This window comes from Fundulus heteroclitus, chromosome 1, assembly GCF_011125445.2.
Source record: "Fundulus heteroclitus isolate FHET01 chromosome 1, MU-UCD_Fhet_4.1, whole genome shotgun sequence".
NCBI classification, from domain to species: Eukaryota; Metazoa; Chordata; class Actinopteri; order Cyprinodontiformes; family Fundulidae; genus Fundulus; species Fundulus heteroclitus.
This window is the reverse complement of record NC_046361.1, coordinates 24885898-24899843: the sequence shown is the minus strand read 5'-3', so window position 1 is coordinate 24899843 and position 13946 is coordinate 24885898. Positions and strand designations below refer to the sequence as shown.

Here is a 13946-nt window from a genome sequence, read left to right as displayed (position 1 = left end):
TCTATCTATCTATCTATCTATCTATCTATCTATCTATCTATCTATCTATCTATCTATCTATCTATCTATCTATCTATCTATCTATCTATCTATCTATCTATCTATCTATCTATCTATCTATCTATCTATCTATCTATCTATCTATCTATATACATACATACATACATACATACATACATACATACATACATACATACATACATACATACATTATGTATGTATGTATGTATGTATGTATGTATGTATGATACATATATATATATATATATATATATATATATATATATATATATATATATATATATACGCTTAGATTTTGAGCTTAAAGCTCCGGAACAGCAGGTGGCGGTAATGCCCCTTTTAATTTGGTCGCCAACCACCGTTAAAATTTAGAGAAGAAGAAAAGAACCCGGGTATTTTCTTCACGCCGGTCTCTGGGTTGGATCAGCTGTTTTTCATACAGCGTGGAGAAACCACCACCGGCGGTTCTTGTTCTTCTCTTTCACTTTATCCAGCCAACCAACTAAGCGCCCTGTTGGTGCGATCGACATGGATAGCCGTAAGCGACCCATGGAGCCAGCTTCCAGCCCGGACAAGGAGTTCCAAACGCCGCAGAAGAAAGTGTCGGAGGTCCGGGTCTGGCAGCCCGATTCGGACTTCATGCGGTGGGGAGTCGGGGAAACCTGTCAGTACCTGCGGAGAGAAGGGCTTGAAAAATGGGAGGATATATTCAGAGGTTTGTTGCCACTTTTAATCAGTTGTTTACAAATTAAATTAATTTAAAAATTGCACATGTACTGACATCGGGCTGCCGGTTCTGGTGCGATGCAGCTGAGAAGATTACCGGCGAGGGGCTGAGGTACCTTACGGATGAAAACCTGGAGAAGATCGGCATAAAGTAAGATTTTTTTCTTTTTTTACGTGATGTTTCCACAATATAACGCGACGTGGAAATGGACCAAAACACTTCCTCGGCGCTGAGGCTGCCGCCACGGAAGGCGCGGCTGAGCGTAAAACGTGGGCTTGTTCCCCTCAGGTGCCTCGGTGACCGTCTGCAGATCCTGCACAGAGTGAGGAAGCTGTGGCACATCGACGCGGAGCCCAACAAGGTGAAGGCTTCCCCCGCAAGGCTGCTCAGATAACGCTGCTAGGAAGACTGTAGGTGCAAGGGCAATGCGTGCAGGAAGGAAGCACAACATCCCCTCAGGGTCACAAGCCCCAGAGACAAAATATTAGGATAAGGACGATGGTGTGGTGAAGCAAAAGAAACATCTCCTCTTCCCATCTCTTTAAAATTAGACTTTTAGGAAGCAAGAACTAATCTGATTTTTTTATTTTATTTTTTTGGATTTATGACACTCAGCTTTGCACTCCATTGTTTTATTGTGTTTTGTCCTTAGTAGTTTTATTTTCATTTATTTATTTATTTTCAAATCAGCCCTTTTTCTGTTGCCGTTGAGCAGCCATACTGAGCTGATCCTGTTCCCCTGTTTTTCAGGTTTTCAATGATCCCATCCACGGCCATGTGGAGCTGCACCCACTTCTCATCAAGATCATCGACACGCCTCAGTTTCAGCGACTTCGAAACATCAGGCAGCTTGGAGGGACCTATTACGTTTTTCCTGGAGCCTCCCACAACCGCTTTGAACACAGCCTTGGGTAAAGATACGTGTGTTTTGTTGTTTAGTTGCTGTTGATGAACTTAACTTAATGGATTTAGGAGAGAAACGCTTATCATGTTTTGTAATGTTTTTATTTAGGTGGTAAACCAATGGCAAGTAGTCTATAATTTTCAAGTGAAAAGAAAAGGAATGTGGTTTTCAAAAATGATAAACTATGAATTCTAGTGTGCACTTTTGTATTCAGACACTCTGAGTCAATAACTTGGAGTTGTGCTGTTGATTACAAATACAGCTACATGTCTGATGTGATGCACCTTTACCTGGTTTGTGCATTTAGAGACTGATAGTAATATGCCAATGCTTTTTACCAAAAAAGCGCAGTCAGATTGAACGTGGTGTCTGTAAACAGCAATTTTCAGGCCTTTTTTTTTTTTTACAGATTCTCACTTCTTTTGACTCATAATTGTAATTTGGCCTAAACTCTATGTTCTAGCTGTGATTTAAGGGATGATAATGGATTAAACAGTGTGCTGTTTATTCATTGATGTTCTCTAAGTCAGAGTCCTTCACAGAACAGCTGGTTTAATATAAGAGAGGATTGCACTCACGTGGGCCCAATTTACTTGTAAATTAAGACCTGACCACAATTGGATTAATTATAATGCTGCACCTTTCAGTTTTTTTTTTTTTTTAACATTTTACAAAGTATTTTTTTTCCACTTGACAATTATGCACTACTTTGTGTCAGGGAAAAAAAATATTAGGATTTGAAGACATCCTAATAAACACTGTTGGCTAGCCCAAAGCTAGCCAACAGTGTAAAAGTTGTGAGTCTGTCATTGCACTTTGATTTATTTATTTTTGTTTTTGGCTGATTACAGGGTTGGGTACTTGGCAGGACAACTTGTTCAAGCTCTCAATGAGAAGCAGCCCGAGCTCCTCATCTCTCGCAGGGACATTCTCTGTGTGCAGATCGCTGGACTCTGCCATGACCTGGGTCAGTGTTGCTGTGGGCAGGCATGCTTCACGGCATGCATCTGGAGACGAGCCGTTTGTTTTTGTGTTTCCACTGCTCCAACCGAACGTTGACCGTTTATTTTTAGATGAGGAAAGGAGAAGGTTTCACTGCTCCCTTCAAAACTGTAATTTCCTTAAAGCTGCTCCACCACATCACTTGTTTTTGTCCATTGAAGAATTAGTTTGTTTCAGAAGCAATCTCTTTCAACTTTAATGTAATACAATTATAAAGCCATGTTAGACACTTAAAGCAAAGAATGACAAGTGTGTTCTGGTAAAAATAAGCCTTTTTTTCAGACGTATTATGGCTTTAAGAAGGAAATAAATGGAGCCCCTGGGTTTTAGTGGATAAAACTATCTGTATATCAAAAAAATGTTTCTAGCATCCTAAGTATAACCCAAATAATTACTTTAGGTCTAACACTGATCTTACTTACAGGTTTGATCACTGACGTATCCTTGATTGTTGGGTTTCAGTTTGGGTTTCCGTGTGTAAGAACAGAAGTAGAATTGTTAATCATCTCTTTCAAAATGGTTATAATCCCTTTTTTAAGATAATTTAAATTGCCTTTGAAAATACATTTAAACCCAATACGGCTGTTTCCCTCCCCTTCCAGGACATGGACCTTTCTCCCATATGTTTGATGGCATGTTCATACCCAAAGCACGTCCAGGAATTAACTGGAAAGTAAGATTTGAAATACTTTCTCATCTATTTTTTTTTTTTTTTTTTTTCCCCACAAATACATTTGGTGTTAGTGTTTCTTGTTTGGTTGAAGCTTTGAATGTTAAGCATGAGTCATTGCCAAATAATTTGGAAACTAAAGTGCCGCCACAAGGAAAGCTGCTATATACTAGTTCAGACTTGTAAAACTGTTTGTTTGGCTACTTCCTCTGAATCTAACTTCTTGAAACTTAAGATCCTAACTTCATTTATATCTGTGCTTAAAGTCAATAAATAAATTTCATTTATTTATTGAGGCTGTTTACAGATGCATAGCAAAAAATGTATACGTAAAACTCTGCTGTTTCAGCTTGCAAATACAGATTAAGACCGGATTCTTCTTCCTTTTAGCTGACTGGTCACAAATAAAACAATCCAATCAGAGATCAGATGGGCTTGGCTGTCAGGGTTGCACACTACTGAACTGCAAGTCCCCAAAGAGTAGTGCATGTTAAAGGAGCAGTAAGCGATTTATCGATTTGCAAAGGATAAATTCACAGCAAAACAGCATCGCCTAGCGATGAAGTAACTCATAACTTCATAATGCTGTTGGCAAGAGAACAATTCGATCTGCTGGATGTGCTCTCCGCCATCTTGTGCCAACGCTACGCTGCTCGGACGGTGGCATTTTACAGGCGGGGCGAGGCTAAGCCCTGGGTGGCAGGTGTTCACATACACTTACATGCTGTGTAAACAAAAAACTGGAGAATCGCATAGAGAGATGGTGTGTGATGTCCTATTATAGTCCATGTAAAAAGATACCTTTCGTTCTTCACAAAACTATTTTTTATTTCTACCTGAAATAATGCAATTTCGCTTATTGCTCCTTTAACACTAGAAATCCCAGGTTTTCTCCGCCTCTGCTGCATGCCCCCTCTCTGCAAAACCGTGTATTCCTCTCAAGGCTCTAGTGGTCTCCATTGTACTTTAAACGACCAATCTCGGCCCTTTTCAAACTACCAACAGGCGGTTTAAATGAAATGTGATCAGCCCAGCATACAGTTCCGCTTTTCCTTCCAAGCTGACTTCTTCACGGAGCTGTTAATGTCAGTTGATGTGATAACAACACAGTTTAGGGCTCAGACTAATAAAGAAGACCAATAAAACCTTCTGAACACGGTATCATTATGTAAGTTATGACCACAGACGTGCAGCCTGACAAACGTAATTAAAACAAGATTTTACAACATCCTGTTGGGACTAATGTACGATGAGCTTTTTCTGTCCCACTCAAAAGTTTTCATACTCTCACTTTCTGTTGATTTTTATACTTTTCTACCTGTTGCAGCACGAGGCTGCCTCTCTGAAAATGTTTGACTACCTTGTGGATGACAACAACCTGAGGCCAGTCATGGAGGAGCACGGCCTGGTGCTGCCAGAGGACCTGGAGTTTATCAAAGAGCAGATCGCAGGACCGCTGGAGAATAGTTCAGGTCAAGGAGAGAAGGTAAATGTTGTCTTAAGGAAACTAAAATACACCGACGCTCCAGGACTCTAAGTCTGGTTCTTTTATTGCATCATTCAGTATAGTCTAAATACAATTTTGTTTAACCTTCTCAATTTAAGGTCCATATTTCCTAGACAGCAGTGGTGTTGTGTGTTTTTTTTATCGTTATATGCTCACTAATTAACAAAACATGCAATATATTATTTAAACAAAGTACTTGTTTTAGAGAAAGAAATACATTTACCCCATATTTATTTTTTGGTCACAGTTTTCTATTCTGCTGTTAATTTTCTTTTTAGCCAATTCTTATTCTTAGTATGATCAGGATATATAACTTTTTTTAATTTTCATTTTTGTGGAATACTTTAGTTGCATTAATTTGTTGCTTAGGATCTAATTCTAATCTGAGGACTTAGGGCATTATTAAGCTTTAAGCATTCTTAGTCGCTGGACCCAGGCTCTGGAACAAATTGCCTCTGAATGTTGGTACCACTACTGACTTTGGTGTTTTTTTTAAGGCCACGCTTAAAACCTATTTATTCAGAATGGCTTTTAACATTCAGTAGCATGGTGTCATATTGTGTAGTTTTATTTTGTACTTGCCTTTTATGTTAATGTTTTTAATTCTGTTTCTAAAATTTTATGTATAGCACTTTGGTCGCCTTGTGTGTTGTAAAGGGGTATATAAATAAAAGTTGATTGATTTGGCTAAACCAGAAAACCCTACAGGTATTGCACTAAAGAGTGAAGAAATAAAAAAAAAATGACTTTTTGACTTTTTGTGAACATCTGAAAATGATCTCCTTTTAAAAACTGGCCTGTTGCTGTTTTTATTTAGAAAGTTAAAAAAAATTATTATGAATTATTTAAGCTCCCTTGCAATGGGGGGATGGGGGGGGGCATTTTTGTCAAAGGTTCATTTGAAATCTGAGATTTTAATAGTTAAAAAAAGCATCAATTATAGCCTGTTATAACACTGGTTTATACTGTGTTTGAAGCCTTTGAGGGTAGGCAACGTATTTGGGGGGTGGGGGGCACTGGAATCCAGTGCTAGAGCTAAAATAAACTAATTCCAGTGAATAAAGTTTTACTTAATATGTTTAGATTTTAAAGTTGGTTTAACATCAGCCATTGGGTAGGGGAGTTATAATTCACAAAGCAATAAAATGTAATTGCTTGCAAATCACCGAGGTGACATTTACAGCAGCGAGTTAAACTTTGCACAGCACCATCTTAAATCACGAGTGACAGTCGCGTGATTGAATCACATCGGCAGGAAAGTTCCAGTACGTGAAAATCTAAGCAGTTGCTCTGTCCAAGGTACAGAGGTTACCACACAATAGTAACGAAACTTAAATGTCATATATATGTACGTCTATTGTTTGCAATACCAAACACCACCTCCATGTCACACGTCAAGTGTGTTTGTTTAAGAGGGATCGACTACTGTAAATAACCACACCTGAGTTAAAGGTTTGACAGACATTTTATTCTTTCTGTCCCCATAGTGGCCATACAAAGGCCGTCCTAAAGACAAGTCCTTCCTCTACGAGATTGTTGCCAACAAAAGAAACGGTATCGATGTGGACAAGTGGGATTATTTTGCCAGGTGAGGCACAATTTGGATTTATTGGTTTAATGATAAATCAACATTTAGTCTGTATTTATTCTTTCTATGACATTACATTTTTATTCTAATCTTTTCCTCAGGGACTGCTACCACTTGGGCATCCAGAACAACTTTGACTATCGGCGCTTCCTAAAATTCGCAAGGGTCTGTGAAGTGGATGGCCAGAAAAACATCTGCACAAGAGACAAGGTGTAATTTCACTTCTTTCTCGTTTAATCTAATTATCAGATTTGTAAACGGGGGAGACCTGGTCACTGACATTCAGGATCTGCTTTTAAAACAGGAGGTGGGGAATCTGTACGACATGTTCCACACTAGGAACTGTCTCCACAGGAGAGCCTACCAGCACAAAGTGGGCAACATCATCGAGACAATGTAAATCATTACTCTCTTCCCTCTTGGACCATGAAGCCGTTTTTTTTTTTTTTTTTTTTTTTTTTATCCAGAAGTCCTGATAGGTTTGATCTGTCTCCACAGGATCACAGAAGCTTTTTTAAAAGCAGATTCACACATAAAGATCGAAGGCTCTCAGGGAAAAACTTTCACTCTGTCCACAGCTATTGATGACATGGTGGCCTACACCAAGCTGACAGGTCAGTAAAAGCTTTTCTGCATGTTTATATATAAATAACACGACACCTCAGCCACTAAAAATGAATATCCAGTGTTGGCACCGAAGGCGGTGAAAGTCCATCTGACCGGGACCGTCCATTATTGAAGTGCATGGCTCCTTTGTGATTGCTGCATTTCACACATGGGTCTTATGGTGGTTACAGTTCGATATCTTGTGCCGTTCTACTTAAAATACATTTTAAATTGAAGCTACTGCATCTTTTGGTGTTCATCAGTGCTGCTACTGTTGCTGTGTATAATTTGTCAGCCGATTACATTATTAGCTCAGTGGATACATCAATATTTTTGTTTCCTGTTTGCTTTAGATAAACAAAATTGATACATAGATTAAAAAAAAAACTAAAAAAAACCCCAAGAGTATTTATTTGAGTTGGGATGTGTAAATCTGAATGTACCCTGTAATGTCCTAGTTTGCTCAGTGACACAGTTTGTAGCACTTTTAGAAAAAAGGTATTTCTGGACGGAGTTTGCATGTGCATGCATGGGTTCTCTCTGTGTACTCCATCTTCCTCCCACAGTCCACAAACATGACTGTTTGTTTGGTAAATTGGTCTGGTTTGTGTGTGTGTGTGTGTGTGTGTGTGTGTGTGTGTGTGTGTGTGTGTGTGTGTGTGTGTGTGTGTGTGTGTGTGTGTGTGTGTGTGTGTGTGTGTTGCCCTGTGATGGACTGGTGAACCTGCACGTCTATGTGGGCATAGGTCAAGGATATTTATTTACAGGAGCTGTTTGTCATTACTAAAAACAGTGAGTCTGATGTTGAGATACAGTTGAAAATATAGAATAGGAATAGAAATATCCTTTACTGTCCCTCAATGGGGAAATTTAGGGGTACCAGCAGCAACGTGAAAGGCAAATGGAAACATGTAGATGAAACCAAAGGTAAAAAATACTATTGGAAAAAAAGATGAATAAGAGTAAATAGTACTGTACAGTTGTTAAAAATAGCATACTCGTCTGAAAGTGCAACTGAGTCAGGTGGTTTAAAAATTTACACAATGTGCGTGTATATTTGTGAATAAAAACATCAACAGACTGTTTGCAAAAAATGGGAGGGGGGGGTTCTAAATTGAGTAGTTTGTTGGAGCAGCAGCTTATTTGTAGCTGAGAGGAAGCGGCTGGATAAACTAAGATAAGGAGGGCCAGCTCTGTCCTGGGATGCCCCATGGATCCGGTGCAGCTGGTGGGAAAGTCTCTTCTCTAAGATCCAGGGAGCCAGTGTAAGGACTTTAGAACTGGGGTTATGTGCTCTACTTTCTTAGTCTTAGTGAGGATGCACGCAGCAGCGTTCTGGAACAGCTGCAGCTGTCGGATCCACATTTTTGGGAGGCCTGTGAAAACACCGTTGCAGTAATCAATTCAACTGAAGATAAACACATGGATTAGTTTTTCCATATCCTGTTGAGACATCAGTCCTTTAATCCTGGAGATGTTCTTCAGCTAATAGAAGGCTGACTTTGTTATTATCTTTAGATGCCTTTGAAAGCTGAGGTCTGAGTCCATCAAGACAACCAGATTTCGGGCGTGATCAGTGGTCATTAGCTGAAGCAGCTGAAGCTGTGTGCTAACTCTTGACGGCTCCTCTGTTGGTACAAAAATTACTTAATTTTTGTCTTTATTCAGCTGAAGAAAATTTTGCAACATCCTCACATTGATTTCTTCTAAGCATTTACTCAGCGCTTGAATGGGTTCATAGTCACCTGGTGACATCATGATGCAGCAGTCTGTCACCGAAGGAGCTCTCCGGCTCTGCAACAACCTCCTGCTCTTCCTTCACACACTATGAACCTGGTACACAAATAAAACACAAAATCAACTCTTCACTGAAAAGAGAACTTTGACGAAAAAGGACTGAATATTTTCAGTGTTTCGAAGTCCAGGTAACAGGTAAGGTTTCTGGTTCAGGAGCAACTTAACACCAGAAAAACAACAGCTGTATCCCAGTCACTGGATATGTCTGTGTAGTGGCTCTTGAAGTGGTGTGTTCATACAATTTTTGTTGAAGCAAAGACCTTTTGTGGCTCGCCCTCCTTGTAGATGGTGAAAATGAGTGTTTGACAATCTTCCCCATGATTGCCTCGGCTATGAGGTGGCCATTATGTAAACGCTTTTGTTGCTTATCTTGCTCAAGATTCTGCTTCTTCTCAAATTTACAGAAATTTGGGTTTTCATTAGCTGGAAAAAAATGTCATTTTAGAGGAAAGAAAATTAGAATCACCATTTGAACGAAATTGCTGGAGCAGATCATCAAAAAGTAAAGTTTGTGTATTGTTATGCACCTTTTATCCATTTACAGAGCTGACGCCCTCTGTTTCAAATCTCCATGCAGCCTGTTGTAATGAACTGTAGGAAACAAGTCCTATATGTGACTCTTTAATTGAAGTGTCAACGCAAAATATGGTTTGCAGCATTTGTCACCTTTTTAATATGCTTGTATTATACACCATAATTTTTAAGGGATGCTATATATTACTTTGCTAATGTAAATGAGATCCCATGTCTAAAATTTAAGTACTAATCTTAAAGGTGACCTTTTTTACTTATTGTTTAGATTTAAACAATCTGAGTTTTATTTATGTATTTATTTTGCTTTGATCTCTTGTATCTTTGTTTGCCTTGCAGATCATGTGTTTGAACAGATCCTGAACTCTTCCTCTAAGGAGCTGGAAGAAGCGAGGCTTATCCTGCAGAACATCATCCGCCGGCACCTCTACAAGTGTCTGGGGCAGACTCGGCCAGACAAACCCTTGACTGTCACTCAGGTCTGTTTGTAATTGGTGCAGTCGGAAATGATAATAACTGATCACTGAATTATTGATTAAATAAGGGGCAACGGCGATCTGATCAATTTCCAGCACTTTGTTGGGAACAGAGGAGATACAAAAGGACCTGCGCAGCAGCTGCATGCCCCCTGTTCTGCTCCTAAGACACAGCTCTGTCCCTGATTTGGCAAACTGCTCCTTCACGGCATAAAACAATAAAACATGAGACCACAACAAAGTTTAAAACAACCTTGAAAAACTCAAGACAGGGCTTGTGAAGCAGTGGGATCTGAAGACGGCCATGAACCTGTTTTTGTTATCAATTATGCCAGTCCTGGGATCTTATCCAGTGATTCGACCTTCTCCTGCCTCCTCCCCACTGCAGGTGGCTCATAGGGGCGACCAAAATGGTGATAAGTCTGGCGCTTACTGAGGAGCCCTGTATACAGGAATTTTATTCACATAATATTGGACAGCTGTTTCATAATACACATCCATGGTATTCTGTGAATAATTTGATCCGTAAGGCTAAATTATAGGAAATGAGTTATGTTTTCGGAGGGTTGAGATACCTGAATTGTTTGCATGTCCAGGGCTTTGCTGGATTTTGCTAAATTCTGGAAAGAAGCTGCCTAGAGTAAAAAAAATAATTTAAAATTAAGCGTTCTTGGTGATTAAAAACGTGTTTAAAGGCTCAAGCTCCATACGGTGTAGTGTTTGTGCTTAATGATCAGAGAAGCGTCTGTTGACTGAACCAATTCTTTCCTTAAGAAAGCCGTTCGCAGCTGGGAGGCAGAGTTGGCAAATTCCAGCCCTCAGGGTGGCTCTCATGATGTCGATCTGCAGCCGGAGGACTTTGTAGTCAATGTGAGTTTTATCAACGTCTGCAAAACGTCAAGAGTTTGATTTGTTTGAGTAGCAGTTTTGATTTATTTCTCTGGTGATTTGGGCTGTGAAATATTGCCTTTCCTGTTTTTGTTTTAATTTAGGTAATAGCGATGGACTATGGTATGAAAGAAAAGAACCCCATCAATAATGTGCGCTTTTACTGCAAGGAAGACCCGACAAGGGCCATCAAGATCCGCAAAAACCAGGTAAGAATTTAGACCAAGATTAATTAATTTACTTTTCTTTAAAAAAAAATCCTGTTTTAAATTGCAACGCACTTTTTTTTCATAGTTTGGCCGATCCTGCGACTTATATTCAGTTGCGACTATATCAATTTTAAATGGTAAATCATACGGAACAACATGAACCAAGTAGTAAACATTTCCGTCTAATAGCCACAAGAGGGCACTCTAGGCCCATGAAAACTATATGCTGCTCTTGCACCACCTAAAAATTAATTAAAACAAAGACTAAACACATGTACATATGTTGTCCCGCTGTTTCAATATGCATTCATGCAGCGAAGCGTTGCGTGGTGCACCTCGAAGGAAACGACAAAACCCTGTTATTGGGCTGTCCATGAAGCTAATGACAGCTGGCGCTAGCTTACAGCTGTGTTGGCCCGGATGTTTACAATGTCGCTGATGCGCACCAGCTTTATGTTGCTCTGAAATATTTGTGTCATACTATTAGCTTAGCACGTAGCACCGTTACGCTCGCAGTCTAATTTCAGCGTAATTAGACCGAAATGCTCTGGCGAGAACTTTCCCAGGTTGGAGTTGGTGGGTTGTTGTGCTAATTTACCTCAATCAACCTCCCAGGTATGTTCCATATTATTCAGCCGATTCTGGATGCAGCTGTGCAATTGAATAAGTTGCCTTACCAGATTAGATGTTACCTTTTAGTCTTCTGAATAAATGCAACTTATGGTCTGGTGCGACTTGTTTTTTTTTTTCTCTTAATGACACATTTTTTGACTGATGCAACTTATATTCCGGAGAGACTTATAGTCCGAAAAATACGGTAGGTTATTAACAGAGTTCTGTAGATCTTAACTGCTTGCTGAGGTCAGCCATTTGATTGAGGTGTGCTGGACGAGGAACGGCTCTGAGAGTTGCCGGTCATTGGCCCATGAAGACTGCAGTTTGACACCCCTGCTTCAGACGCTTGAAATTTACTCCGCTTCCATCCATTTATGTGCTGCTGCAATTATTTTTAGGTATCTAAACTTCTCCCAGAGCACTTTGCTGAGCAGCTGATCAGGGTGTACTGCAAGAAAACAGACGAGAAGACCCTGGAGGCTGCCAAGAAACACTTTGTTAAGTGGTGCATGGACAAGAACTTCTCGAAGCCTCAGGTAATCCTGCAGTCGGTCAGTTGTTGTTGTTATTTGTCTTGTAAGAAACTCCTGAAGACATAGCTATTCAAAGAGAGTATTCCCTACTCACCTACCCTGTACCTCCCCACCCCAACTACTGTAAGTTGCTTTAGTTAAATGCATCTGCCAGATGTTTTAAACGTAAAACTACCCAGCCTTTTATCTGTTATGAGACCTCCCAGAATACAGCATTACAAACATTTGCTTTCTTTTTTACACACAGGATGGAGATATCATAGCACCTGAGCTGACTCCTCTCAAACCCAGCTGGCGCAACAACGAAGGCGAGGACAGCGACGAGGGCAACTCCAAAGAAACAAGCGTTCTTGTGAACGGACTCAAGAAAGCTAAAACTCACCTTAACTTTGAGTAGAAGGGAGAGAGACAGCCCCTTCCTGCACACGAAAAGTAAACAGAGGTGAATGTTACATGAAGAGTGTATTTTTCTACGAGGCGAGTGCATTGATGAGGCCAGCAAATAGCCTTACAAAAAAAAAAAAAAAAAGGATGCAGTGAAGCATTTCTAGAAAAGGTGTTCCAGAAAAATAAGGCTCAGTTTCTCAACATACATATATTTTTTTATTGTGATTTATTTTAATTAGGTTTTATTTGTCAAGAGTTCCTTAAGCTGTTTAAATTCCTTTTTATACGTTTCAAAGCAGGGTCCCCGTCATCTCATTTTACTGCCTTTTTAAGGCAGCCACCATATTTAAACAAACAGCTCAACATGTTTAAAACGCTGTTACGTTTTATTATTATTTGAGATTAATGGGGAAACTCCCTTTCTATTTATTTTTCTTTTTGGTTTTGGTTGAATTTTTTTGTTACATTATTTATCTTTAGAAAACAACTGCTTACTCGGCGTCTTTGCTTTGCAGGTATGATTGAAACATTTAATTGTTTTCTTTCATCCCAATCATGTGGTGGCCTCATCAGATCGTTGCTTATTTGGGATTAAAAACATCTGATAATGTTGGTTGCTGTGGTTTTTGAGTGTAAGCTTTGTAAACGTTTGAGAAAATTGTTGAAATAAAGCCTTTTTGGAGTCATCCTGTGTTTCACGTTGTTTCCCACCAGAGGGCGCCATGCAGTCAGCTAAAGCCAAAGATGAATGACAGAAGTTTATTTAGCTAGATTCTTTTACATCACGTCCACTAAAAGCCACAGAGGAACTATACCATGTGTATGGGTGCAGGATTTCTCTGTTTGTAATTTATAAAGACTTCGTATTGTATAGAATCAAGAATAGCAGCATTTAAACTGAATCACATTTCTTCAATGCTAGTTTTTAATGAGGTGGGCAGCAAATGCCTTGTTTTCAGGTTAGATTATTTATTTACATATATATATATTTATAGGAGGTGGTGACAATAATTATTCTCCTTAAGCAGATAAAGAGTTGAGCCCTCTGCGATTATTTCTGCCATTGAAAATGCTTAAGCAGGAAGTCTTATTATGCTTTCATAGTTGGTGAACAGGAGCTAAAAAGGGGTTTTGTATTAATTTATAAACATGCCTTCAGAACTTAATTCTTTGTGGCGTGGGGTTAATTCTGAAGCATTGACCTGTTTTGGTCCATGCTGAATGTAATGCCTGTGGTCGTGTTAGAAATGTATACGAAACACGTTGAGAAGTTCGATAACCTATTTTACCTGCTGTAGACGTTTTCTCGCATGAGAGATGTTAAAAGGCAAACTACTATATACTGGCCTGTGCCTAGAGAGTGCTGGATTTTATCCTGTTTGCCAAAAACATTCTTTTCCTTTTTAAATCTTACCTTTTATAAGCTGCATGTAAATTCAACAAACATTTTATTTTACTCCTCCACATCCTGACAATCATTAAAGA

General features: G+C 39.4%; 1 protein-coding gene across 1 annotated transcript; it reads left to right on the top strand.

Moving 5' to 3' along the window:
- The first annotated feature begins 395 nt into the window (after positions 1–395).
- Positions 396–13147, top strand: samhd1 (SAM domain and HD domain 1). Its single transcript, XM_012876489.2, has 16 exons — positions 396–736; positions 832–898; positions 1037–1109; positions 1499–1659; positions 2504–2619; positions 3257–3327; positions 4652–4810; positions 6319–6419; positions 6521–6629; positions 6724–6815; positions 6918–7033; positions 9693–9832; positions 10604–10699; positions 10822–10926; positions 11940–12077; positions 12322–13147. The coding sequence occupies exons 1-16, from the start codon at positions 550–552 to the stop codon at positions 12469–12471; spliced, it is 1881 nt and encodes a 626-aa protein (XP_012731943.2). The 5' UTR covers positions 396–549; the 3' UTR covers positions 12472–13147.
- The last annotated feature ends 799 nt before the right edge of the window (positions 13148–13946 follow it).

Excerpts from the sequence above, each read along its gene's own strand:
- samhd1 (XM_012876489.2), top strand. The coding sequence starts at position 550 with ATGGATAGCCGTAAGCGACCCATGGAGCCAGCTTCCAGCCCGGACAAG. Across the intron at positions 2,620-3,256 it reads TGGACTCTGCCATGACCTGG|GACATGGACCTTTCTCCCAT; the intron begins GTCAGTGTTGCT and ends CTCCCCTTCCAG. Across the intron at positions 9,833-10,603 it reads AACCCTTGACTGTCACTCAG|AAAGCCGTTCGCAGCTGGGA; the intron begins GTCTGTTTGTAA and ends TCTTTCCTTAAG.